This window comes from Panthera pardus, unplaced genomic scaffold (genome assembly GCF_024362965.1).
Source record: "Panthera pardus isolate Hobbes unplaced genomic scaffold, ASM2436296v1 HiC_scaffold_7, whole genome shotgun sequence".
In the NCBI taxonomy this organism is placed as follows: domain Eukaryota; kingdom Metazoa; phylum Chordata; class Mammalia; order Carnivora; family Felidae; genus Panthera; species Panthera pardus.
The window spans coordinates 4,744,078-4,769,800 of NW_026527002.1; the positions used below are offsets into that span (position 1 = coordinate 4,744,078).

The 25,723-nt window shown below is 44.8% G+C and overlaps 1 protein-coding gene across 9 annotated transcripts in view; it reads right to left on the minus strand.

Moving 5' to 3' along the window:
• Nucleotides 1–5,551: 5,551 nt before the first annotated feature.
• Nucleotides 5,552–25,723, minus strand: part of ST18 (ST18 C2H2C-type zinc finger transcription factor) — a 255,635-nt gene continuing 235,463 nt past the window's right edge. For all 9 annotated transcript variants that reach the window (XM_019428928.2, XM_019428929.2, XM_019428931.2 and 6 more), the window contains 7 exons: nucleotides 24,878–24,940; nucleotides 24,700–24,780; nucleotides 23,513–23,734; nucleotides 18,534–18,622; nucleotides 13,035–13,138; nucleotides 10,710–10,853; nucleotides 5,552–8,048 (listed from right to left, as the gene is read on the minus strand). In XM_019428928.2, the coding sequence (XP_019284473.1) occupies nucleotides 7,908–8,048; nucleotides 10,710–10,853; nucleotides 13,035–13,138; nucleotides 18,534–18,622; nucleotides 23,513–23,734; nucleotides 24,700–24,780; nucleotides 24,878–24,940 (844 nt within the window). In that variant the 3' untranslated portion in view covers nucleotides 5,552–7,907. The remainder of the gene's footprint in view (nucleotides 8,049–10,709; nucleotides 10,854–13,034; nucleotides 13,139–18,533; nucleotides 18,623–23,512; nucleotides 23,735–24,699; nucleotides 24,781–24,877; nucleotides 24,941–25,723) is intronic.

Here is a 25,723-nt window from a genome sequence, read left to right on the forward strand (position 1 = left end):
AAAATCATTATTGACTTCTAAGCTGTAGAAAAGGTAAAAAAGCAGAATATGTTCTTAGATTTTCGTTTTGAATGTTCTTCTGGCTTCTTGCAGAAGGAATGGTCAGAAAGCACCGTTGGATAGACGTGTAGTGAAGTCCACACGTGTAACTTCACATTTTCTAGCAGTTACATTGAAAATAAGTAAAACGAAAAGGGGAATTTTCATTTTAAAACCGTAGTCTATTCAACTCAATACACCCAAGATACTTTTGTATCTCCGGTGGCACCAGCCGTAATGCGGCGCTCGGCCCCAACTATTGCAGATGGTGCTGGAAGGGCAGGAAGGCTGGGAGGAGAGTCTGCACGGGACAGATGGAACAAGGCGGCTCTTTAGGGGAGGGCTGAGCAGACGTGAAGGGGTAAGCCGTCCCCAGCTGTGCACGTTACTTAACCACTTTGTGCGAATCTTTTCAGAATGTGTAATGATTAGGATTCTTAACTCACAGAATTGTACTGAGAGTTAAATAATGTACGCAGAGCACTTGAGCAGTGCCCGGCGAACCCTGAGCACCGAACAAATGTTAACACATACACACATACACACAGAGTGTTTTGGAGCACCTATGGAAACAGGGAGCAGGCTTTGTGCGTGTCCGGACCCATGAATCACCTTCTGTTCCATGCAAGGAATTTGAATTCACTTTTTACTTACTTTTCAAAATCCTTATGTTACCGAGGAATGATCGTTTTTCTTGTCTTTGTTTCTTCTCTTTTGCCGGAGTCCCGCTCCAGCGGGAAGGATGAACGGAGTCGGCGAAAAAGTGAAAAAAAAAATAAAACAAAAATAAAAACGGACACAGGCAACAGCAGTGGGTTGAATTGGCCGCTTTATTGTGGCAAACGTGGCATTATATTTGCTAGCAATTTCCTTGTAGCGTGCGTCATCTATGTTTTCTAGCATTACCTGATTCTAAAAGTGTTCCTATGTGTAATCACCCTTTAAGGAATAACATGGTTATTTTCTCATAACGTCCCCTCCTGCCCTTTGCTTATTGATTAATTTCTTACATTGTTTTCATTATGTTTCTACGTTTGTCTATCATCTAAAAGCATTTGCTTTGCTGTTTTCATGAAAGGTCATCTATCTCTCAACACCTCAAGTGGAACAGTTACAGGGACGTGACCTCTTAGTTGTTTCTCTGAACCGCTTGTGGCTTAAGGAACAAAAGTGTTCGCCTCGGTCCGAGGTGCCAGGAGGGGGCCAAGAAGGCCCTAGAAACCCACGCCTTATACATTCTCAGAGAGACAATGCACCTAGGAACTAATGAACCATTCTGTACTTTAACCGACTAGGTTCAGTCATCATCTGGAATGCCTCCTGGGGGCCAAGTGGACCTAGAGGTCGGAGTAACCTGTGCCCATAGATACACTCCTTAGTTACTGGAGTGGGGCTTTCAAATCCATTTTTTCCTTCCTTGGCTGGGAAATGCATGGGGCTATCCTTCCTTTAGGTAGCGGAGCCTTTATAGGGGGTGGCAAGGGCTGAATGTAGGGCCGCACAATTTCCTTGCGGGACCTTAGTTTCTTTCCCCAATGGTTCTTTTCCCAGGGGCCTGTGGAGGGCAATTCCCCAAGAGACAATTCCCCAGGTACTTGTATTAAGGCCAAATTACATAAAAGCGGGAATATAAGAAGCTTCGCTGTCGGCGGGCCGCCCTGCAGTCCCGATCCATCCACCTCCCGGGCCCTGCCGTCAGGCTGGTGGGATTGCTCGGCTTCCGGCGCTCTTTCCCCTTCACCCCCTCCACCCTCTACTCCTTTTCTTCTTCCTCCCCTGGCTCTGTGGACTATTTACCCTTTCCTACCGATCTAGATGATCTGAGGGAGATGGAAAAGGGCATGTGGGAGAGAGTAAAAGCATTCCGTTTTGCTTTATGTTTGCAGAAGTATCCAGTGAGGTTGTGGAAAATGTTTAGAGTCAAGCTCTTAGCTGCTGGATGATTCAAAATTGATCCAGGGGTGTACCTGCTTACTGAAAAATTGAAGATCCAGATATGGATTCCTGGCTGTGTGTGGGAATTACTTGGGTGTGTCGAATGCCGTTCCCACAGAATCCAGACAAAATGATCTGTTGATAACACAAAACTTAGTTCACCCTGGCAGAGTCTTTGCAATGGGGGGATGTTTGTGTGGTCTGGGGGGTCTGATTTAAGGAAGACTTTTTCATAAGAGTGCAATTGGAATGGGATAGATTCACGACATAACAGTTTAGAAGAGACGCCACAGCAAAGCTGGGTCAAAGTGAGTCTAGAAGAGAGAACAGTCATTTCGGGCCGGCTGTTGTCCTGAGACGGGTATTTACTCTGAGAGTACCTTGAGCAGTTCCTGTTCAGATAAATGCATTGTGAAGAAGTTCCCGGAACAAATAATGAAAATATTTTCAATTTTTCTCCCTGGGCAGAGATTTCCTGGAATAGTAAACTCATGCTAATGGACACAACCCGATAGTGGAGACATGTCGGAGAGGACAGTGACCTGTGTCCTGGGCACAGCCAGCTGTGTGGGTGGAGATGTTTCTGGTCCTTGAAGGTTCTCTTCTTCATTTTTGAAATTCAAGGACACCAGTCTTGGAAATAAGTGTTTACAAGGATTTCCCATGGTTAAAAGTTTGATCCTTTAAAAGCATTATTAAGGTGTCAAATCCCCAAAGTGCGTATCTAGCTCATACGTCCGACTCCGATTTCATCTCAAACCAAATAATCAGTCACAGAAGAAAGATGACCATATTTATATATGATAATACATATTTGAGTGGAAAATTGTAAAACAACAGCTGTTTCTTAAGATCAGGGAACTTCACGTTCTCTTTATGTTTTTGAATATTTAATAGCTGATAAAGGTCAGTGCAGTGGCCTTTTATTGGTCAGAGGTCAATCCCAAACTGTCGAGCACACACGAAGCAGCTGTTGCCAGAATACAGTAATTATGTTGTTTTGCCCTAAAAAAATGAGTTTTTACATTTTCTTTCTTTCTTTCTTTTTTTTTTTTGGCTGTTAATACAATGCGTAGTAAGATTTTCAATCCCAATTCATCAAATAAATTATTAAAGTGTCATATTTTTATGCTGCGCCCTTACAAGAGAAATACATCATAAGAGTGTGGTTTAAATGTGAAAATGATGCTTCTGCGAACTGTCTCTGGAGTCGTGATTAAAATGACCGCCTCTTGCCCAGTGACTGCGACTTTTGGGGGGGGGGGATGGCGAGCCAGGGGTTGTCTAAAGACAGTAATGACGGTCGGCAGAAGGGACAGGAGCTGCCCTCCGGGTCAGAGTTGAATCCTGACCCTGGTACTTATCTCCGGGGCCTCAAGCAAACTCTTTATCCTGTCTGAGCCTCAGGTTTCTATTTGTATAATGTGGATCGTGATCCCACACACTGTGGCCGTGAAGCGTAGGCGAGCCAGCCCAGGGGCTCAAGCCGTCTTAACCAGCTCTTGTTTACGAACCGTGAGGCGGCATCTGACCATTCTAGACCGTCAGTAACTAGACCGATCCCCGTGGACTGGACCTTCCAAAGGTTAGAAAGAGGTCGGATCCTGTCTCCACCTTTTCCCAGTTTTCTGGTCTGGGGCAAGTCACTCACTTTCTAGAGCACCAGTTTCCTCATCAGTTTAATCGGACAGGGCGATATTCACTCCATAAATCCGTCTGAGGATTTCACGAGACGCAGCATCCAAGGCTCCACTGATGGTGTCTGACAGTGTAGACAGCTATTAGCTAATTAAATCTGCTTACTTTATAATTATCTGCTGAATAATGAGAGGAAATAGCAGGGCACTATTCCCAGAGCACACTAAAATGGCCATGATGTGTGGGAGGAGGTGGAAAACATTAGTTTTGTGACGGTTAAGAAATCATCTGTGTATCATCGCAAGGTTCGTTTTCAGAACTTCTTCCAGCGAGGCAAGTCGGAGATTCATTCGGCGCCTTTCGTTTCGTCCAGGACATCGGTTCAAGTGGCAGCATTTTAGTTCTGGGTCTGAAGACCCGGGCACCTTCCACGCAGTGCTGGGAACGGTCTCTACATAGTAGCTGGAAGACAAGCACAACACTCACCGTCAGTTGTTACGTTCTCCCGGACGGCAAAGGTACAGCGCTGAGCCTGACTGCCTCGCTTTGACGTAGAAAACCTTAACTGTTTGCATGATTAGCTCCAGCGGAAATCCGATCCCGCCGTTCCGTGGTCCTGAAGCTTCCTCTGGCGTTCTGGAGTCTGCTCCTGGAAATGAACACCCCTCAAGGTGGCCGGTTACAGCACGGCCCCCGTTGGGCACTCGCTTCCTCGCTTCTCCCGACGTTTTTGATCTGTTCACTGCCTTAGGCTGCTCTGTTGACCATTGGTCCCACCAGCATGCCTTCGCACATGCAGTTCCTGCTGCCCGCAATGCCTTTCCGCGCACCTGCCCAGGGCCCCTGAAACCGGCGCTTTTCCGGGACCTGACTTCCCTCTGCACGCTGTCTCCACAGGAGCCTGCACGGCCATCGCGGTAGCAGGTACTCCCCTCGTTGTCCCTCACCGGGCCGATGGGCATGGAAGCCGGAAGCGGGGCCGGCATAAGTGTCCTCCGGTTAAACCTCTGTCGTGTGACTATGAGGCCTACCCATCACTCTCTAATTTCCCAGAGGACTCGCACTCCTCATCTGGTGTGTTCAGAGACAGGGCCATGGACCCCGGTTACTGATGGAAAATCCCAGTCGGGGCAGGATGCACACACTCTGCGGAGGGTGAGCTGAGAACACGGCCGAGCAGCTTTGCACCTGGTGACCCGTTTTCCCAGGGGGCGTCATGTGCCCGTTCGACAGGAATAACTTTCGTGACTCAGAGCCATGTTGGTCACTAACTGCCGGGCGCCAACCCCCGCCCCGTGGAGGTCCACCCAAGTGCACCCCGGGGCGTGCCTCTGGGGTTCCACCCAGACTTCACTTCGGTCAATTCTGCTTCATTGCATGGAGTACAGGGGTTTTACCACATGGAGTATAATGTCAGCTAGTCCTACAGATGTGCAAAGCTGGGCAGAAACCGGACAATTAAATGAAGCTGGCTGCTTGACATTAGCGAGGAAGAACACAGAGGCAAAGGAGACGTTGTCGACAACTCACCATGACTTTCCTTTCCTTTGAGTTCAGCGGGCTTGGATGGATACAGAGATGTACCCAGTCCCCAAAGCGGTTGTGGAACTCGCAGGGTGGGGCCTCTGTCTTCCTGCTTACTAGCCACAGGGGAGCTGGTTACCCATTCGTCCAGTGCAGGTCCCCCCACCCCGAAGGCATCCGCTGGCCCGCATGTGTGTACTGAACCGAAGGCCGAGACAACTGATCAGTTGGCAAAAAGTCCTGTCCACTCGGGAAGAGGCCATCAGCCGAGGGGCCCGGCTGGCACAACTGAAAGGCACCGGGGCCCTTCGACTCCGCGGTAGCTCATCTCAGCAGAGCTCCTCGGGGATCGAACTTTCCGTGGCATGGCGACGGTGGGCCGTAGCTAGTGGCCCGAGAAAGATCACAGCACAGCTCATTATCAATTTTTATTTCCTACCATACATCAAACGTACAGCACTGAGCACAATTTCGTTGCTTTGATGTAAGAAATATTAATCGTTTGAAGAAACAGTATACAAACAAGCTACTTGAAATAAAAAAAAATGCATACATCATTGCCTTTCTGTGGTTTACAAAAGACCCAGTTTACAGTATCTACCATTAACAGAGTTGAAAGGAAAAAAAAAATCAGTGCACATGACAAAACACATCAAGTACCAAGGAGGCAAATAAATACAAACATATTTCACCAAACATTCTGCTCAAACTATGCCAACACAAATAAATTAACCCGAAGTCATAGTAAATTATAGTAATAAATACATAGGTCGGTAAGAGATTTCTTTTAAATTAAATAAAATATATAACAGACTTGTTAAAATATTTAGCAAATTAAACTTTCGTCTTTGTCATAAGTGAACTTATTTGTATGCATCTATCAAGGACTGTATAGCAAAATGTTTGCAAGGACGTAACTTTTAATAGAAAACTTTGTTTGGTGTCCCATTTATAATAGACAGCACATATGGTAGCTCTTCTTTTTTTTAAATTGATTTTTAAATAAACACCGTTCCTACCTAAGAACAGACATCTCATGTTCACTAAACTAAGGTTCGAGGGTTCACATGAACCCCAATCTGAAGATAAGCCCCACTTAGTACATAACAATGACCACAGTGTCATGGGAGTGGAATTACTGTCGATATTACTTTTCATTTGTGCAGGTAACAGTAATAACAGTGGAATATATCAAGCCTGTGAGTGCGATCACTTTCAATCTACATATCCATGAGGCTAATAAAAAATAAACACTTTTGTTATAGCACAGAAAATGAAGCCCACACTAAGTTCAAGTGTCCATTTACACGGAGGCACATTGCACACGAGGTGTGTGTGCACACCAAAAAGGCAGTTTAGCTGGTTGTCTATACCTTTTTCTTAAAAAAAATAAATATAAAAAAACTTTTGAAACAATGCTTAACTACTTTACAATCCCTGAAATAGACATTGCCTTTACTATAGCAACTACTAAACTCTGATCCACCCGGAAATTCAAGATTGCGGGCTCAATTTCCCGTGTGTGTGAGTGTGTGTGAGTGCGTGTATCTGTGGGTGTTGTGTGGGTGTGAGTTGTGTACACTTTGTAGCGCCTGTTTGGTTTTTATCAGATTGGAAGTTTTCCTGTTGCTTAAGGAGGGTAAGACAACGTCGCCAGTGTTCAAAGCAGTTACTCAGATGGGAGTAACGTTCTTTCGCGTGTTCGTGTATTTTCCATTCCTTTCTAGTCCACCCAGTAAGATAAATGCTATTTCAGGGGATATGGTACCTACAAATTTTCCCATTTGGACGTGTTTGTATTTGCTAAGTACGAATCTACACCAATATTGTCACTTGTATAGCGTAGCCACATATGGCAGGGAAGCCTGGCTGGTCACATCAAGCCTTATTTCTCATCTTGGGATAAGAGTTGCCAACTATCTGATACGACTTGAAAAACAGACAGACAAATCTGCATCACTAAAAAAGCTTATGTTTCTTTAAAACATGTCAAATAAATAATCCATAGTAACTAAGACCGTACAGCCAAGTCGAATACTTTGCTGATTGCTCTATTTAATTATTGCTGACAAATTCTGAACAGGCGGTCTTTCAGTACGCTGTGCTTCTGCGAGCGCGCATTTGCCACTAGTGGGCGCTATTTATCTTATTTCTTCCCCGCTCCTCGCCGCAAGCCCGTTTACAAATACAAAAGCCAGTGAGAGGGGGGAAAAGAAGTGCGCAATAAAAATCAAACCGGACCATAGTGCAGTCCTTCGCCAAGGATTTCCTTCTTGCTTTTCAGTTTTCTCATTGAAACCCAGCAAGATATGTGATGCGAGAGTAGCCTTTCTCTTTAAACTCTATCGGAAAATAAATTAATAAACACACTTGTAAAAATATGGCAGACTTCAAAATGCAGTTAAAAGATAAAAAACTCTTTGATTAGAAATAAATAAAATATAAAAATGTCACATTTATTTTACATATACTTTACAAAAACAAACAAAAATAACCCAAAAGAGTGCAATGAAGAAATAAAATAAAAACATATGAAAATAAATAAGATCTAATATTTGACTGCATTGCTTTTAATCCACAGAGTCTATCATAGTTCTTCTCTCCTTTTTATGTCAGCTGGGGGGGGGGGGGTGGGGGGGTGGGGATTAGTGCAATGTTGCAATCGTAAATGCAGTAGGGCCACCCGCGCGCCTCCGCAGCACAGGGGCCCCTTCCAGATCCGGCTGTGTTCCTGCTGTTTGCAATTTCTGTTGCCCCGCAGCGCTGTGGTCCTACACATGGATGCCCTTCACTGCCTGTTTGATACTTTCCAGCAGAGCTTTGCATTCTGGGGAAGAGTCCCGTTCCAGATTGCTGTACATGTCTGTCAGTGTATTTACATATGCTTCAAAATTCTGCTCGCTGATAGGTCCCTAAATGAAGATAAAACACATTGAACGAATCAGAGTGATTGAGGCTGGGACAAAAGGAGGACCGAGTAACACAAAGGGTAGCAATGGCCCCAGAGTCTGAGAGGGAAGGGAAGGGTGCCCGTGGCTGCACGGAGGGTGTCGGGATTCACCTGTTCCGTCTTTACTCCGTTAATGGGCTTGATGTGATGGACTGTCCGGAATTTTGTGCTCAGTTTGGAGCCACACGAGGTGGATGTCTAGCTACTGGGCTGGGCCCCTCGAAGCTGCACAACTTCCCTCCAGACGCAGCCTCAGCAACTGCACACGCTCGGCACAGCCCAGACTCCCTGTTTGCAGAAGGTGAACGTCCGAGGGGCTGCGGAGGAATGCTTTGCGGGAACCAGGTGGTTCCTGTGGCAGCACTGGGCTGGGATTGAGGGCTAAGATCGGAGCAAGTTGCTCACAGACCGGGTGGAAATTGTTCCTTTTTCATCCTCAGACGCTTTTTTGTCCATTTTCCCCTCGATGCATTGCGACATCATTGTAATGTGCTTTTTATTTTTCTGTTTCTTTTCTAGGTAGCATTTCAGATTCGCAAAGTCAGGATCTGCTTGTGCCTTATCCTTTTTGTGTGTTTTGGTAGCTCCTTTGCCTAATGGGGTGCTTCACACAGTGGTCACTTGATACATGTAAGTCACACGCGTGCCTGAAGGGACATGGATGACACAGGGGGAATGCCACTAACCGCCTCCTGGTGCCTCCATTTCCCCACATTTTTGAAAATGTGTGACACGTGCTTCACTTGCTTCACAAAATGCTTGGAAGAAAGGACTTTTAAAAGGTCTAAATACGGGGCGCCTGGGTGGCTCAGTTTGTTAAGCATCCTACTTGGGCTCGGGTCATGATCTCACGGTCCGTGAGTTCGAGCCCCGCGTCGGGCTCTGTGCTGACGGCCTGGAGCCTGGAGCCTGCTTCGGATTCTGTGTCTCCCTCTCTCTCTGCCCCTCCCCCGCTCTTGCTCTGTCTTTCTGTCTCTCTCTCTCTCTCTCTCAAAAATAAAGCATTTAAAAAGGTCTAAATACTATAAAGGATGTTATTGTTATCGCTGCTATTTAGAAAGCAGGCTTGCTAAATCTGACGGTTATTTTGTTGTGCTGAGCAAAGTGTTGATTGATTGATTGATTTGTATGTAATTTATTGTCAGGTTCGCTAACATACAATGTGCAGTGCGCTCTTGGCATCGGAAGTGCATTCCCGTGACTCATCGCTTCCATACAACCCCCAGCGCTCCTCCCAACAAGTGCCCTCCTCGATGCCCGCCACCCATTTTCCCCACGCCCCGCCACCCCCCGCCCCCTTCCACCCCCTTCCACCCTCAGTTTGTTCTGTGTATTTAAACGTCTCTTACGGTTTGCCTCCCTCTCTGTAACCGGTTCTTTTTTCCTTCCCTTCCCCCATGGTCTCCTGTTAAGTTTCCCAACTGCCACATATGGGTGAAAACACATGACGTCTGTCTTTCTGTGACTGCCTTATTTCAGCAAAGTGCTGATTTAAATCGTGAATGTCATCTGACGACGGTTTCCTGTTTGCCCTGTGTGTCGTGTGTTTCTTGGAGAGTCTGTCACCCGACTACGACCCTGGCGGCAAGGTGAGTAAAGGCCACACGGTAAAGCCGGGTTCGCCTGGCTCTTGAACCTTGACCAAATTACACGAACTCTCTGAACTTTGATTTCCTCAGCTACGGAATGCGAATGCCGAGGCTCAGGCTTTGGTGTCTGCGTGTGTGAACGTGTAGTGTCATCAGCCCTAAATCTCACCACTAGAATGCCTTGTAGACAGCTGTATGGGGTACATGGTCCCTTGTATGGTAGTGATTATTTTTATGACACTTGTGAAGGAAGAACTACTAATGAATACAAATTTCAAGTAGGAATTACACAAACGTTCATAAGTAGTATCCTAATAATATCCAATAATTTACCTTGATATTGGCCATAAATAATTTATTTTCCTTTGTGTTCTCTATTATTACATTATCGATTTTCTTTTTTTATTGTCAAGAGACACATTTGGAATTGAGTCGGATGAGGGCTCCATGCTGGAAAGTGGGGTAAATTGAAGGATTTATTGCTTTCAGGAAACCCAGTCATCTTTTGTCAGTAAACTGCTGCTTCTTTAAATCATTCTGTATAAAAAATTTGCAGCTTTAAAAAACTTGTTCTAAAAATGCACGCATTAATGAAATGAAAAGTGTTCAACAATGCAGCCTCTCTTCCAAATGTGTGTTTTATTTATGAAAATGTGATAGAAACCCGTTATCTCTGCATATTAAATAGCTGCCAAAACTCAAACACGTTTCGGTCTTGAAAGGATGTCTTGCTCCCTTTTTTATTCCATGGGAGAACTGAAGTATGTTCTTCATGCTTGGCAGGAAAAAACCCCACCAAGTTAAAAAACTTTTTTTTTTTTTTAAATGGTTCTTGGGTGGCTGGCTTAAGCTTTCCATTTGGAAACAAGCTTTTAGTGAGGGGGCTCTGGCCTCCGACATTCATCTCACATCGTAAAGCGAGATTTGAATCAGCCGCCAACTCTAACACCACGCTCCGCCTTACTGTAACTTGTGCGATTCCGCCACGGTCCCCGGCGGCGACCTTGCTTGCGGAGGTGCCGCCTCGGACTTACCATCTGCGGGAGCTGGATGTCCGCGAGGCTGGAGATGAGAGCTTGGCTCAGGCCAGCCAGCTCCTTGAGCAGGCTTTCGTTGTTCTGCTCTATGAGCTTGTTCTCCTCCTCTATGGTCTTTAGGTTGCTCTCCATCGAGGTGATCTGCAACGGAAAGGACCTGGGGTAGGAGCGGCTGATCTGGGGGAGCGCGAAAGGCTTCTCTCCCCGGGGGAAGGGCACCTGCTCACCCTCACTGCCAGGGAGCGCGTGCCCCCCAGCTTCTCCTCACCAAACCGCAACCCATGCGATCACTCTAAGTCTTGGGATCACATCGCCAAGTTTACATCTCTAGCCCGGACTTCTCCCGTGAGTCGCCATTTCCGCCTCTCCACGTGGCCGGACGGTGGCCGTCTCCAGCTCAGCAGGTGCAAGAGGGAGCCTTCGCGGCTTCCCCCAATCCCGCTCCACACGCAGTCCTCGCCTACCCCAACGGTAGCAACTTGAACCTCGCTCAGACCTTCGAGGTGTCCCTGAAGGCTCTCTTTCTCTCTCACTGCACACCCACTGGGCTCCTCCTTCGCAGTCTCCAAGATGGACACCGTCCCCACCTGCACTGCCGGCCCCTGGGTCCACCCCCTGGAGTGACCGTGGATGCCTTCTCACAGGTGGCCCTGCACCTGGCTTGGCCCCATGCAATCTCTTCCTGGCTCGTCTTCAACAGTTACCAATACCAGTCTCTTCAAATGTAAGCCCGAAAATAGATCAAATATGATGGATATGTTGATTGATACTGGCTCAAAACCCCGTAATGGTTCTGCATTAAAGCCAAAATTAAAACCAATGGTTCTGGGGCACTTGGGTGGCTCGGTCGGTTAAGCGTCCGACTTCGGCTCAGGTCATGATCTCACGGTCTGTGAGTTCGAGCCCCACGTGGGGCTCTGTGCTGACAGCTCAGGGCCTGGAGCCCGCTTCGGATTCTGTGTCTCCCTCTCTCTCTGACCCTCCCCCATTCATGCTCTGTCTCTCTCTGTCTCAAAAATAAACATTAAAATAATAATAATAATAATAATGATGATAATAAAAACCCAATGGTTCTGCAATCAAAACCAAGCTTTTTAAACGGGCCTAGGATGCTCCATGGGTGACCTCTCTTGGGATCCCCGCCTCGATCACTCACCTCCACATGCTCCCCTCTGCTATTTCTCAGAACTCTGGGCCTTCTCAGGATTTAGGGTTTTTGCACTTGTGGTTTTTACGGTTTGAAATGCTCTGCCCCCATACCTGTTTGATGACCCTCCTCAGCTTCTCAAGTCTTTGTCCACACATTTCCTTCTTCCCAGGCCCAGGTTAAAATCTAGCCACCTCTCCCTGTCCCCTTGTCTCACACAATGTAATTTGTCATGTACGATTTTTTTATCCTGTATCTCCCCCTTCTAGACTTTAAGCTCGTTGAGGGCAGAGGTCTTGCTTGCTTCACGAATGGTTCCCAAGAGGAGTCCCCATGATTTGTAAACCAATGCGTCAAGCTCTTTTGTATACCTGCTAGCTATTAAAGGAAGATTATAAAACTGGTCACGGTGGCTTAGGAAACCAAGTTCTGTTCGAAGCCACAGTGAGTGAGGACTTCTGAGAGTCAGTAACCAGAAAGGCCCTAAAACCCCATGTTTCAGGAGAAGACAGAAGGGGGGAAGAAACTTCTGCCCAGGCTTTGTCTCATTATTCTCATCCCTCTGCCTTGCTGCAATATGGTCATTATTCGTGTTTAAAAAAAAAAAAAATCCTGGACTGAACTTTTAATTTCCATTTGGATACATTTAGTCAGGGGGTGGTGCAGACATAACACAGGAGATTACAGAACTGAGAAACTGCTTGGGTTTTTTCAGTAAACACTCTGTCCAGGAAAATCTCCAGAAAGACCTGTTTCTAACAAACACACGTTCAGAGGTGTTCCAGGAAAAGTAAATGGAAAAGTTGCTCTGTTTTATTTGAGTTTTGAATAAAACTAAGTCTTCTTGTATCTTTTCGTGACAATTTTTCTAAATCGCCATGTGTTCTGCAGGACTCTACAGGACGATCGGCTTTGCTTCTAAATGCTTTAACGCACCCAAGACAAACGCACGAGTAGCTTTGCCTCCAGCTACCAAACCAGTGGTGGCCCGGGGTGACCGACCTACCTACCCAAGCTTTGCAATATGGTGTCACCGAGGCACGCTCAGTGTATTCATAGTAAGGTAATGGTTTATCTTTCATCACAGGGTTTAACTGTTCAGTGTTTTGCCCCCACTAATGGTCGTGATCACTTTAAAGACAAAGAATAGCTTTCTGTCGTTTTGTTGTTTTTACCTGCGTCTGGAGTTTCATCATATCTGCTTCAATTTTAAGGTTGGATTCATTCAGTTCTTTTATTTCTTCATCCAGGTGCCGAATTTCTTCATCACTCTCTATACCTACAAAGAGTCAGACCCTCTTGAGTGCAAATGGAAATGTGAGACAATGAGAATACAAGTCATTTTATGTTTCGTTTGTGGTTTGCTAAGTGAGAATTAGACGTTAATTTGACATGCTGAATTTTTACCCTGACCCATATCCAAGATTCTAAAAGAGTGGGTTCCCGAGTTACAAGATGGGATTTCTTTGTGAGACGAGGGAGTAGAAAAGAGCTTTTTCTACTTTTCTACATTTCTACATTCTGCCCTGGGGTTCCTACCCTGGAAAAGAGTCCCTTGTCCCCTGAAGGTGAGCCTCCCATGCTCTGCGCCCCAGCAACTCCATTCCCAGGTCCACACCCGAGACAAACGGCCGCCTGTGTGCGATGGGAGGTGGGCATGAGACGTACGCGGCACATTCACAAAAGCCCAACCTGGCAACACATGGCACGCCCACCAAAAACAACGCGAACAACGCTTACCAATATAATGTTAAAACGAACCCGTAAGCCCTGAAGCTTTCCACAAAGCAGGAAAAACCAGGTGGCCGTTTTGTGGGCACGTACTGCCTTATTGTAAGGAATTAAGTGCCTGAATCAAAACGGGCCAAGCGGGCACCAATGAAGGGAGTACTTCATGAGATCGATCTAACACTGGGCTCCGAGATTCAGTAAAGAAGAAAAGCGAACCGACAGCTAAGATCCCGGCAGTTGAGGACCTCGATCGTTTTGAATATGAGTCAACCGTGTGACACAGCTCCTAAGAAAAAATACACAATTCCCCAGGACCACACTAATGGTTCTGTAACATCCGGGATACGGGACTCAGGGTTTATTCTGAACTGGCTGGCTGCACCTGGAGAATTCCGAGCACCGAGCTCAACTGGTTGCTACCCTAGACAGGATCTTCTTCAGACAACTGGGTCTGAAATACTTGATTTGGATGACAGCAGGAAGCGCAGATTCCCAATTAAACATGTTACGAGGGCTCTAAGCACTTGGCGTTTTTCTGATTTCAGCAGACGAAAACTTCTATTGCTATATTTCTTTGTCAAATGGTTTTTCCTTTCTGTCTCTGTGGAATAAAATTCCACTTCAGAAAATGGCATTTTCTTACATAGTATCTGGTGAGGCAGACCCTAAGTCTGATAAAAGATGAAGACCTGGGAAGGAAACACAGGCGGTGCTTTGAGAACCCTCACTGGGGAAGGCTCTTTTAATCTGAGCCTTTACTACTACAAACAAGGCAGGCCCATGAAAAGCTTGGGACCCGGGTGGGATGAGCATCCCGGGGGACGGAGTAGAAGGCACAGAGGCCTGGGGTGGGAAGGCAATGAATGGGAAGGTCTGCTCCCTGGACTGTGAGAAGGCCCCCGTGAATGAACACACAGTGAGTGACGAAAGCAGGCCACCTCACAAAGAGCTTGGGCTTATTCTCGGGCAGTGGAAACCCGTGAAGAGTCTTAAGCAGGGGAGTTGATGCGATCTGGTTGGCTTTTCAAAAGCATAGCTCAGTCCTGAGTAGAGGATGCGGTGAAAGGGAGCCGGTAGAAACCAGGAGACTGGTTAGGAGATTATCCCTGGGGTCCTGGCTCGTCGGATGGTCCTTTGCCCCATGGCAGTGGAAGCAGGGCTGACAGAAGTGCACTCAAATAAAACTTGCAGGTAGGATTTGCAACACTTGTGACGGATGGAAGAAAGGGGATGAGTGAACGGAGTCCTCGAGGAAGACCATCTGTTTCTGCTCAAGCAGCTGGCGACTAGTGGCATCCCTGGGATGAGGAAGGCTAGTGGAATGGCAGCTCCCAGAGGGAAAACCAAGGGTTTAATTTTGGCTGTTAAGTCATGGATGCTTGCGAGAAGACTCTGACAGCTCCGATTCTCGGTACTGAGATCTAGTTAGGATTGCGTTCCCCTGGCATCCAATGAAGAGTGAGAACGCTCACGTCTCTTGACCACGATGGGGCCATTTAGAAGATGCCTCGTAACAAAAGGTACCTGGACACCTATGGGAAAGGTATGATTTGGAGATGAGATCTCACAAAAGGGTAATAGCATAAATTCTCCATAATTCCATAAATTCCATAAATCCTCATGCAATTAATGAATACATGAACTAATGTTTTCATTATGACTTCTGGGATTGGGGGAGATATTTTATTTTGGGGGAGGAGGCATTTCAGCCAATCTTTTTGTAATTTTTTTCCCCGTGAATACATGACTTTACTTACTTCTACTGGTCTATTTGTCTGCCCCCCTCCTCTCCGTACCTACGGTCCTTAAGAGCCTCCACCACTGAGTGGAGCTGGGAGGCTGCAGATGAACTTCACACCTGCACTTGCCAGTGTGAACTCACTGGATCCTCTTAAGGATCCCGTGAAGCAGGTGCGCTTATTACTCATTTTAAGGATGGGAAAACCAGGGCATGAAGAGGTTAAGTAGGAAGCGGTAGAGCTGGGATTCAGCACACAAGCTCTCCGGTTCGACAATATGTTTTCTCAACCATTATAATGCTACCTTTAGCATAGATACTTCATCTGTTTTGAAAGTATCCATAAAATGTGTGCACTGATGTTCTCTGACAGATACACACACAACAGAATGTAGAGTAGAAGCAGGGCCCTGGGGTAGGCCAGCTATGTATTGTTAACCAAGGAAGCCATATAAACTTTCCAAGGAGTATTCTGCTGAACTATTCAGTGGCCCTGTTTCTTTAAAGGGTGTACCTGTTTAAAAGCAAAGGAAGATGCTTTCTTTGGGTTAAATCTGTGCCTAATATACATAACTAGGGATTAAATAATTTATAACGATATTTTATATTCTGTATAAATTTATAAGGGATGCATATACGCGTATACAGCAGACATACTCAACTTGTAAGGGGCTTTAAGTAGTTAGAGCTCTATCCAGAAAAGAATGATGTATAACAATATTTAGAACATGATACTCTGCCACACGGAAAGACCTAGAAAGGTCTACTAAGTATAAGAACGTATACGTAGGTCAACCATCATAACTTTTACTTGTCCCACAAAGAATAGAAGGGCAAGCATTTGTTCATGTACAGACATTGTAATTTTACTATCAAGGACTAGTCATGGTTTAAAAAATTAGGGTGGCAATTTAATTATGGCAAGGGCAGAGAACTAAAGACCAATTCTTCTAAAGTGAATGTAAGTGCTTTTGGTGTAGAGCTTCCATGTTTTAACTAGTTTGTCGGTAAAATGCTCCCAACGTGTCCTGCAACTAACCAATTTGCCTGAATGATCTGTACCCAGTTTAACTTCGTATAGCCCACCAGGAGGATGACAGTCATATGCACTCTTGAGTTTACTGCAATTTGACTTTCTTCTTAGGACCTAGAGAGTGTTGGGTTACACCCCCTTTGTAAGTCATCCAGGGAACCACGGCTGTGTCCAAGCTTCAAGGCAGGGGGCCAGGGGACTAGGGGACGATGCCCCACTGTTATAGAGGACCTCAAATGAACTTATGTCCTCCCTGACCCTGACTTGAACCAGGTGGGGTTTTCTTCACACACAAGTCACTGTGGGTTCTCAGGCTTCCGATGAGCATCAGCCCCTGGCTCCTTAGATTGTGAGGCTGTGCCGTTTCCAATGTCCTGGCCCATTTGGAATAGAGGCAGATCAGACACTTGTCAATGTTTTCTAGCCATCTTGCTGCTGCTCCGTGTCCTTTGAAAGTTCGGCTGAAGATGCTCAATTTATAAAGCACCCTTCGAAGGACGTGTGTGCAGTCCAGCTGCCCCCAGGGTTCTGTGACCGTCTACCAGGGGGTTTGGGCAGCCCAGCAGAGCCGTGTGCCCCGCACGGCTTCGCTGTAAGTTGCTGTAATGCCAACAGCTGGGCGTCTTGTTCTTTCTTTATCAGGAGCAGCCTGAGACTTCTGTGACTTCCGTTACCTTTACTGCTCAAGGTGTTGCTGGGTTCTTATAATGAAGATTCATGGGAAATGTTCTCTTCACGCACTCAGTTCCCGAGAAACTCTTTGCTCCGAATTTACTTACTGACGGTGTGATTGTCATAGCGATTATATTCTCCTTTTGCTTTGGCTTCTGAAAAGCCGGAAGTCAAATCCGAGATCCCTTCTGACCCACCGCAAAGTGCCTTGCTTCACACGTTCCTTCTGGGATCCTCAGGCTTGGCCCACCTGGCTTCCTTATCTTTGATCTCCTTTTGTCTCATTTTTTTTTTTTAATTACTTTCTAAGTAGCTTTTTTTTTTTTAATGTAGCATCGCACTCCCTTTCATTTACATATTGTTTGAAATAAGGTGACACGTGAATAAATAAATATTAAACTGTGCCAGTTTCACAGAGAATGTGCTAAGAGGCCACTGAGAAGTGAGGAGTATTTCTAAAGAACAAGGAAGACACCTGGAGAAAACACTTCCGCTGAGCATCTAAATGTGGGCCAGAATGGCGAGCGCAGCCCCTAACCCCCAGCGTGTCTATTCCTCCCCCAACCCCCTTCGCCTCTTAGCGGTGGCTGTGGGAGGAAGAGCAGGTCCCCAAGGGGCCACTTGAAATAACGCATCTGATGGCAGATGAAAGCCTTAGAGGGAAGTAGGAAGCTCAAAAGTGTTGCCCTCCTTTGGATATTGCGCATCTTCGTTCTAAAAACACACAAGTTAAGAAGATAGAGCAACGCTTTCGAAGAAGTAAAGTAACAACGGTTGCCCCGTTCCAGTTATGTGCCAAAGACACCATCAAATAAATCTCCAACGCAAACACGATTGCTTTGCCATGGTTTCCGGATGCTTTAGAATGATGTTCTAAGGAAACAACACGTGCCTGAGATAACAGTGATGAGAAATCTTGGGGCAAGCGCTCAAGAATCAAAGGAAAATTGAAGGATCCAAAGACAGAGCTCAGAAACTGCATCTATTAACTTTGATGAGGCGTTGACACTAGGGAAATACAGATACAGATTTGGATATAAATTTAAATCATCCAGATTCATCATAAAAATATCATTCTGAGTACGGAACAAAATTTGAGGATTCAAAGATAAATGCCAAAAACTGTATTTCTTGAAATTTAATAGAAGACTTATACCGGGAACGCACGCACGTGTGCACATACACACACACACACATACACACACTAGTGCAAAAGCTGTCGTTTTGAGCACTGGGAAACAAAAGTTCACCCAGTGTTTCCTAATCCCTTGAATAGCATTGCTTGATTTTCCGTTGGAGATCCTTACTAAGAAGGAAGGGAAAAAACCCAAGAAATTGTGTTTTAGACGAAGTTATGGCTTTAGTTCAAATTCAAGGAAAGCTTCCTTCTTGTATATTAAAATCGCACTTCCCACTTAGAGAATCCTTTGGCACGAGAACACTTTGGGGAGCCGGCTGAGACCTTGGTGGGGACGGCGGCCTTCAGCTCTGTGCTCTTACCGCCTGTCGCTTTGAGTTTGATGGTCATCAGTTCTTCTGAGACCTTGCCCTTTTTGATGGCTTGTGCATTTAGAGGACATCCAGATAAGCTGTGAACATGGAAATTATACCAATGTGTGAAATACATATTATTTCTCCCTTTTCACATGCATTGCGTCTTACAAAAATTAAAATTTTGTATTCCCACTTACTGTCTTTGCCTGCCAAATAATTACATTATAATCTGCAGTCTCTTTGTAGAAATAACATGTAACATCTATGAAAATGAAAGCAAAGGCCCTCAAATAATGTAATAGTGCTTTGTGTTTTTGTTCTTTAAATCAAAACACAAATAGCTACTGCTGATACTATCATTTAATTAATTTTGTTAAAGTTACTATTCTGCATTCATATAAGTGCCTTTTTTTGTAGTGGTCCCTTTATTTTCCATAAATGTAAGACTGTACATACGTGCTACAAATAAGAATTGTTCCAAATTAGTCAAAATTCCATGAATAATACAGCAGAATCTAGTTCCTCCTGTTTCTTATATACTGTAGTCTGATATTTACAGAATGGCTTGAATTAATACACACCCAAAATGATAAAAATAAACAGGTGTAGCGCATACCATTTGGGCATGGGACTGTTTCTAATTTATCCTCTAGCTTTTAAAACGTTAACTGTCATTTAAAAAAATCTCTACTCCGAAAGGAGACTAAAAGGAAGCACTGTAAATATATTCAGATGCGCTCCCTGTGGGCAGTGTCTATTCCTGCAGTGGGGTTTACCCTTTTTCCTTAATAGCTACACCCTTCCGCTATGCTTCCTTTCTTTAATGTCACCCGTTTTATTTAAATTGCACCAAAATGATCATGACAACGTTGAACAAAACTTGTGTCTTATAGTACGTGATGAGACAGTTTTGTTCTTTTAAGCAACCATTAATTCTGTTGCAACTTTGCTATATTTTTAGAGACAGGATTTTTAAGCACCATTAAAAATGGTCACAAATCAGCCACTTCAAATATTTTTTCCCCACAGACATTTGGTTACAATTCGTATATGAAACAATCATTTTCGATCTGAACATCAGGACACTTGGCAGAGTGAAAAAAAAATATTTCTGAAGCAAAGCCCCTTATAAATGTTTGCTAAATGAACATATTTTTAAATGATTTCTAAGTCATTCTATATGGAGATTATGTGAAATATAAAAATAATAGGTATATAATATTACATATAAAAAGAAGGCCATGTGGTTTGCCAAAATTTGCAACGTTATGAAATATTTAGCACCGGAAAAGAAAATAATGAAAAAGCAGAAACAGAACCGTGAACTGGGTTTTCCTTATTTTGTAAGCTTCTCACTGTAAAGTGTGGCCTATAAGCTTCATTATCTTTATTTTTTCTGCAAAGTGAGCACAAGTCTGTCTTATTTTATGTCACGTAGTGTGTTCTCAGAAAACTGTCATGAACAAGATTAATATTTAGCTGGTAAGGTGGATTTTGAAAGTGACCTGTAAGTCCACTTGTAGTGGAACAGCGATGGCTTTTAAGAGCTCAGGAACATTCTCTGGCCCTGTCCTCTAAACAACCTGCTCTGTTTCTACCGCAGGGCAACACACGTCCAGTTGTAACAGTGGTGAGGGGAGTTGGTGACGCGTCCGCAGCTGTGTGACTTAGAACTAAAGCGTACGGGAAGTTATGAAAGTGAGGATACGATTTCAAAATACCACTTGATATTTTGTATTTTCCAACGTAGTTATATCTTCCAGGGGGTGAAACAAATCTTAAATGTAAAACAATGGGATAGGAAAATACGATCAACGGTTGTCTTCCCATTTGAGGATGAACACGTCCTTCACGGGGTTTCCACCTGCTGCGTAGGTGGAGGCTGGCTGGGGTGTCACCATCACGGTCTGGGCTCCGAGTTGCAAAGGCAGGAGAAAAGGCAGGTCACAATGGTTTTGACCCAGTTTATAAGTCTACCACTTATCAGCGCGATGTTAAACTATATCTTCATCTGCCTTGTTAAAGTCAAATAGCAGATGACACGATTTACGTGGACATCACTGTGTATATTAAAGCTCTCAAACAAATTACAAAGTTCTGGCATAGCACTAAATGAGGTCATAGAAGTTCTGGTTCTGAAACTACAAACATCCATCGCGTGTGTGTGTGTATGTGTGTGTGTATGTGTGTGTGTGTGTGTGTGTGTGTTTTAATATAAAATCATTTGTCTTCTCAGACTGCTATTTTTTTCAAAGTAGAAGTTTGTCATGTAAGACTTAAAGCAAGGTTTTAAAATAGTCTGTAAATACTATGCTGATGTAAATGCATGGGCCAAACTGTTCTCGACCATCCTCTAAGGTAAATTTTGTACTTATTCCCGTTTTGCGGAATGTTAGCATGAAAAAAATGGCAGAATTTACCTTAGAGAACGGCTGGGGGCAAACCGTGTGCGTGAGGCTGGCACACAGAAAGATTCACTGAACACCAAGGAGGGTCACGACAGGGGCGCTGCTGTCCCGACACCGCCTGCAAAAGGGCAATTCCTGAACCTCCCTGCACTTGTCCTCTTCTGTCAGTGGAGGGTAATTGCACTACCTCTGTAGCTCACAGGGTTTTGTAAAGGATTAAAGGAATAAAGCACGTAAGGTACTTAGAACAGTGCTCTCTACTGGAACAGAGCGTGCCCTGAATAGATGTTAGCTATTGTCCGCGAGCAGAGAGAGTACCAAAAAACCTCAGGGATTTGAGGGTCAAAATACAGAATATATAAAAGTGTATGAGAGGTTAAAACGTGCTATTTTAGCATAAGTCATTCTCACTTTAATGAATTATTAATGAATTACTGCATATATATATATATATGTATGTATATGCAGATGTTAATATAATTTTTATGAAAGGGAAAGGAAATCGTCTGGGTTAAACACCATTATGTGCCAGGCTATAAGCTAGGCATTTTATTACGTTAGTTCATTAAATTCTATCTAGAGTAAAGAGAAGCATTCCACCTTAAAGAGAATACGCCAAAGTAAATTCAGTCTCTTAAACCCTTTAAACAGCAAGAGAACTCTCCAGTAAAGAACAGTGAAATCTGAATTATTCATTTGTTTAAACACTTAATTATTTTCTTTCTCCTACAAAGTTCTATCTTGGCATTAATACTGAAGCTTATATTTTTTGACTCATAATTTCCTTTTTCTTATTATGAAACACGTAATATGTGCATTGATACATACAATGTATATTCGTAGTTTAAAGAACACCGTCAAGGTGTACACCTTTTACCTTCAAACACGAAAATGACTTTGAAGCTCCCGGTGCCCTCAACAGTCACCTCTCCTGCCCCCAGAGATCACCATTGCCTGCAGGTGAATGAGGACCTAGCTTTCTAAAATGCAATTCTGCTCCTTGTTTTTAACTTTTTGGAAACAGAATCACGCCACGCACATTCTTCAGCATTTTCTCCCACTCAGCACTGTGTTCTAAAATTCACTGAGGCTTCACTTCCTTTTCACCGTGGATGCCACTGCTCACTTATGCACTTGACTGTCAGCGGGCATGTGGGTGGGTCCCAGTTTGGACTTAGGAGGGCAACGCTCCCATAGACATTCTCTGACATGTCTCTGGTCCCCCGTGTGCAGGAGACTCTCCAAGGCATAAGCCAACAGCTCGGTGTCTGGGTGGCTGGGGATGTTCATCTGTTCTTTTCTCAGCCTGACTTCCTGAAGGGATCGGCTCGAGCGATTTTCTTGCACCTCTAGTGAGAGCCCCTGTTGCTCTCTAGCCTCACCAAGCCTCGGTGTCATCATTTAAAACTTCATGATTTTTAAAGATAATTCTGTTGTTGCTGACCGAGGGATGTGCCCCCCATAGGACGGCGTTAATATTTCATTATCGGTGTTAACATGGATATTACCGAGTCCGCGATAAGAAAGTAACGCCACTTGGCAGTTAATACGCCATAAGGCACACTTGATTTGTGACTGTCCTTCCCGAATATGAAATAATGACTCAAACTCAGGACAATGTGTGCTGTTGTGAACATGACCGTGCATTTGAAAATCAGAAAAAAAAACCACTTCAAAAATTTAGGTTTTCTCGATAAGCAGATATGGCTATACGTCCACTTAAAACAGCAATTCCTGGAAGGCTTAATTTTCTGATGCCATTGATACGTATCTTTAAAATCAAACAAAATCTAGAAGGCCCCCGCTTTGCTCAATTTGCATACGCAAAGCATCAGGGCTCACTAAAGCTGCATTGGATGTCAAATCCGCATCGTGCACAGGGGGCCAGAAGACTAGAAGGGCCCTCCTTGATTAGAGAAGTGTGTGGTGAATCTTCTAGCCTCTTTTCTTTAGGTAGAATGTGAACCAAAAAGCTGGACGAAGATCAGTGTTCCCAACAAAGGACTCCATTGAAATCCACGACACCCAGTGATAAAGGAATTAAGTCATTGTGAAACTATAAAGGGTTTTCTAAACCTCTTTCATCCTGTGGTATCCTTAGTAGTCACTGTGTCATTCTCTTTCTGGCTGCTGGGGATGAGTCACATCTCCCCAGCAGCAAAATAACTACAATTTGGCCTGAAATCGAGCCAGTTCACGAGAGGGAGGGACATAAATATGTAAAGAGAAAGTTTACAATTACGCCGCATAACGGAGTAAATATCACCACTTGAAATCGAAGCGGGCCATTAAAAGACTAAACCATTAAAAAATAGCAGCATAAGCAAATTTTAGAACCCCAAAACCAAATGCAATTTCTACAGCCCTTGCAAACTACGGAGTAAAGTTTCAGAAACAGAGAAAATAGCATTTTTCGTTCCTCGAAGTCATCAAACATCGATCCGGCAAGACTCGTCACAACGTCTGAAGGGCTACGGCTGATGACCCCAAAGAGGGATTCCCCACCTAGACCCAAAGCCATTGAGGTGACACACCCTCACAACAACAACACAACAAAAGACAGAAAACAAACGTTACCTTCTGTGGGTGACAAAAACATTATTTACATGGCCCAGCCCGTTGCAGCCTGGCAAGGGACAGTGTGGCAGTTCTTGTTTGTTCAGTTTCCAGGAGAGGGGGGCCCCATTGACAGGATTCTCCTTCTGTCTCTTGGCGGCCAGGGGACAGCCAGAAGCTGTGCGGTGGGACGTGTATTTACCTGATATGTGACCTTGGCCGTCACACCCTATCACAGGACATCTAGAGAGACACAGCAGAGACGTTACCAGCAGGGAGCCAGGGGGAAACTCTACAGGAAGCACTGTAACTAGGTGGATGGGAAGGCAGCGGCGATTCCATAGCAAATAGATGGCGAGTGGTGAAATTAAGGAGCTCTGAAAATGCCAGTCCAACTAGCAAAACAGCATTGTATTCTCAGTCAGAGTGGTCCGCAGGCCCAAGCTAAGGAAGGTTCGTGCATGATCTCAGGTCATCTTCACTATACACCCGTCGGGCAGAGAGCGTTATTATCCCGTTTTTTAGGCGGGGAAAACTTTTGGAGCTCAGGTAACTTGCCACCCATTTTACTAGAAGTGGAGTCATGTTCACACCCACACGTTTTAGGTCTAGAGCCAATCACGTAAGCGCTGTGTTAGGCTGCCTCCAAACAAAAGACCAAGTGTATAGAACGTTAACCACTTTGGCCTACATTGTATGGGACACTGCCCGTAGAATGGGGACGCTGGTTTCTTAAATGTCGAAGTAACGCATTTAGAAATGTTGTAGAGCAAGAAATTTACAAACTTCTACATCTGTAGCTGCATATATTATCCAAGACTTGGTAGCATATTTCTCAGCAGAGGGAATTTAATTTAGACAAAATTGTGCCTTAATGAAAATTAAAGTGTTGGGGGGAAATGCCGCCATATTTATCACGCTATGGCCCTTCCACCAGGCTGCTTTCCATTTAAAACTCTGGAAAAAGTATCAACTTCCTCTTTTATTATTATTGTTGTTTTGCATTATCAAAGAACCGTGTACACATAGCTAGGAATAAGACAATTTTCTTGAGCTTTGAAGCCCTCTGACCGCTTCTTCAAGCGTCCGTGCATTTCATAGGCTACCCCCTCTCCCCAGACGCTCAGCTGCTTCCCAACCAATGTCCTGCCCATCTGACCGACAAGCGGCTTCTGGCCCCGGTGCCCCACCTCAACGGTCACACTCACTTGAGTTCAGGATCTTCTTTTTCTTCCTTTGTAGGAGTCATTTTGACACCGCCTTTCCTGGCACGAGGGCAGCCGGACAAACTATGTGCATGACAGAGAACAAAACCAAACCACGTGATCTCACTGGCCACTGCACAGAGTTCTGATTTCCCTACTTCCGAAATGAAATCGATCTTACCTTCTGTGGGAAGCGTAGTTTCCAGTCACGTGCCCGGAACCATCGCAACCCGGGGTTGGACACCTGGAAAACACAGGAACAGAGTGCTGGCCGCGTGGTTGTGGGGGAGGGAAGGGGAGCATGCCACGTTCAAGCAGAACTAAACAGAACGAGTTGCTTTTGGTGGGGCTCTTTTTTTCCCCCTTAAATGTAATGAGTTTTTGCCTAAGAATACATTTTTAAGGAATATGCTAAGGTGGGGGCGCCTGGGTGGCTCAGTCGGTTGAGCGTCGCACTTCGGCTCAGGTCATGATCTCGCGGTCCGTGAGTTCGCGCCCCGCGTCGGGCTCTGTGCTGACGGCTCAGAGCCTGGAGCCTGCTTTGGATTCTGTGTCTCCCCCCTCTCTGCCCCTCCTCTGCTTGTGCTCTCTCTCTGTCTCTCAAAATATGAATAAATGTTAAAAAAAAAGTAAAAAAATAAAGAATATGTTAAGATGTATAAGATAACTATCGTGTGATGCTTGGCAGACAATGCATTAGCTGTTATCCTACCTTCTTTCTTTCTTCCTCTTTTTGACTTTATTTTGGGAGGAATCGGAAATTTGGCCCCAACCTACTGCTGGCCTTCTGTCTACATCATGCAAAGTTTTTCTTTTTCACTTAAGAAAAAAAAAACAGTTTTCCAAGTTGTTTTTGTGCACAATTTATTTTCTTTGATTTGCTCCACGACCATGATAACCTATTAAATTCACACGGACGAGAGTGGTATGTGTGAGCTCCCGAGACTTGGCGCATTAATATAGTTGCCAAAGAGCCCAAGTCGTTTGCACCTGGTCTGTTCTGCCTCATGGCCCAACTTAAATGGCC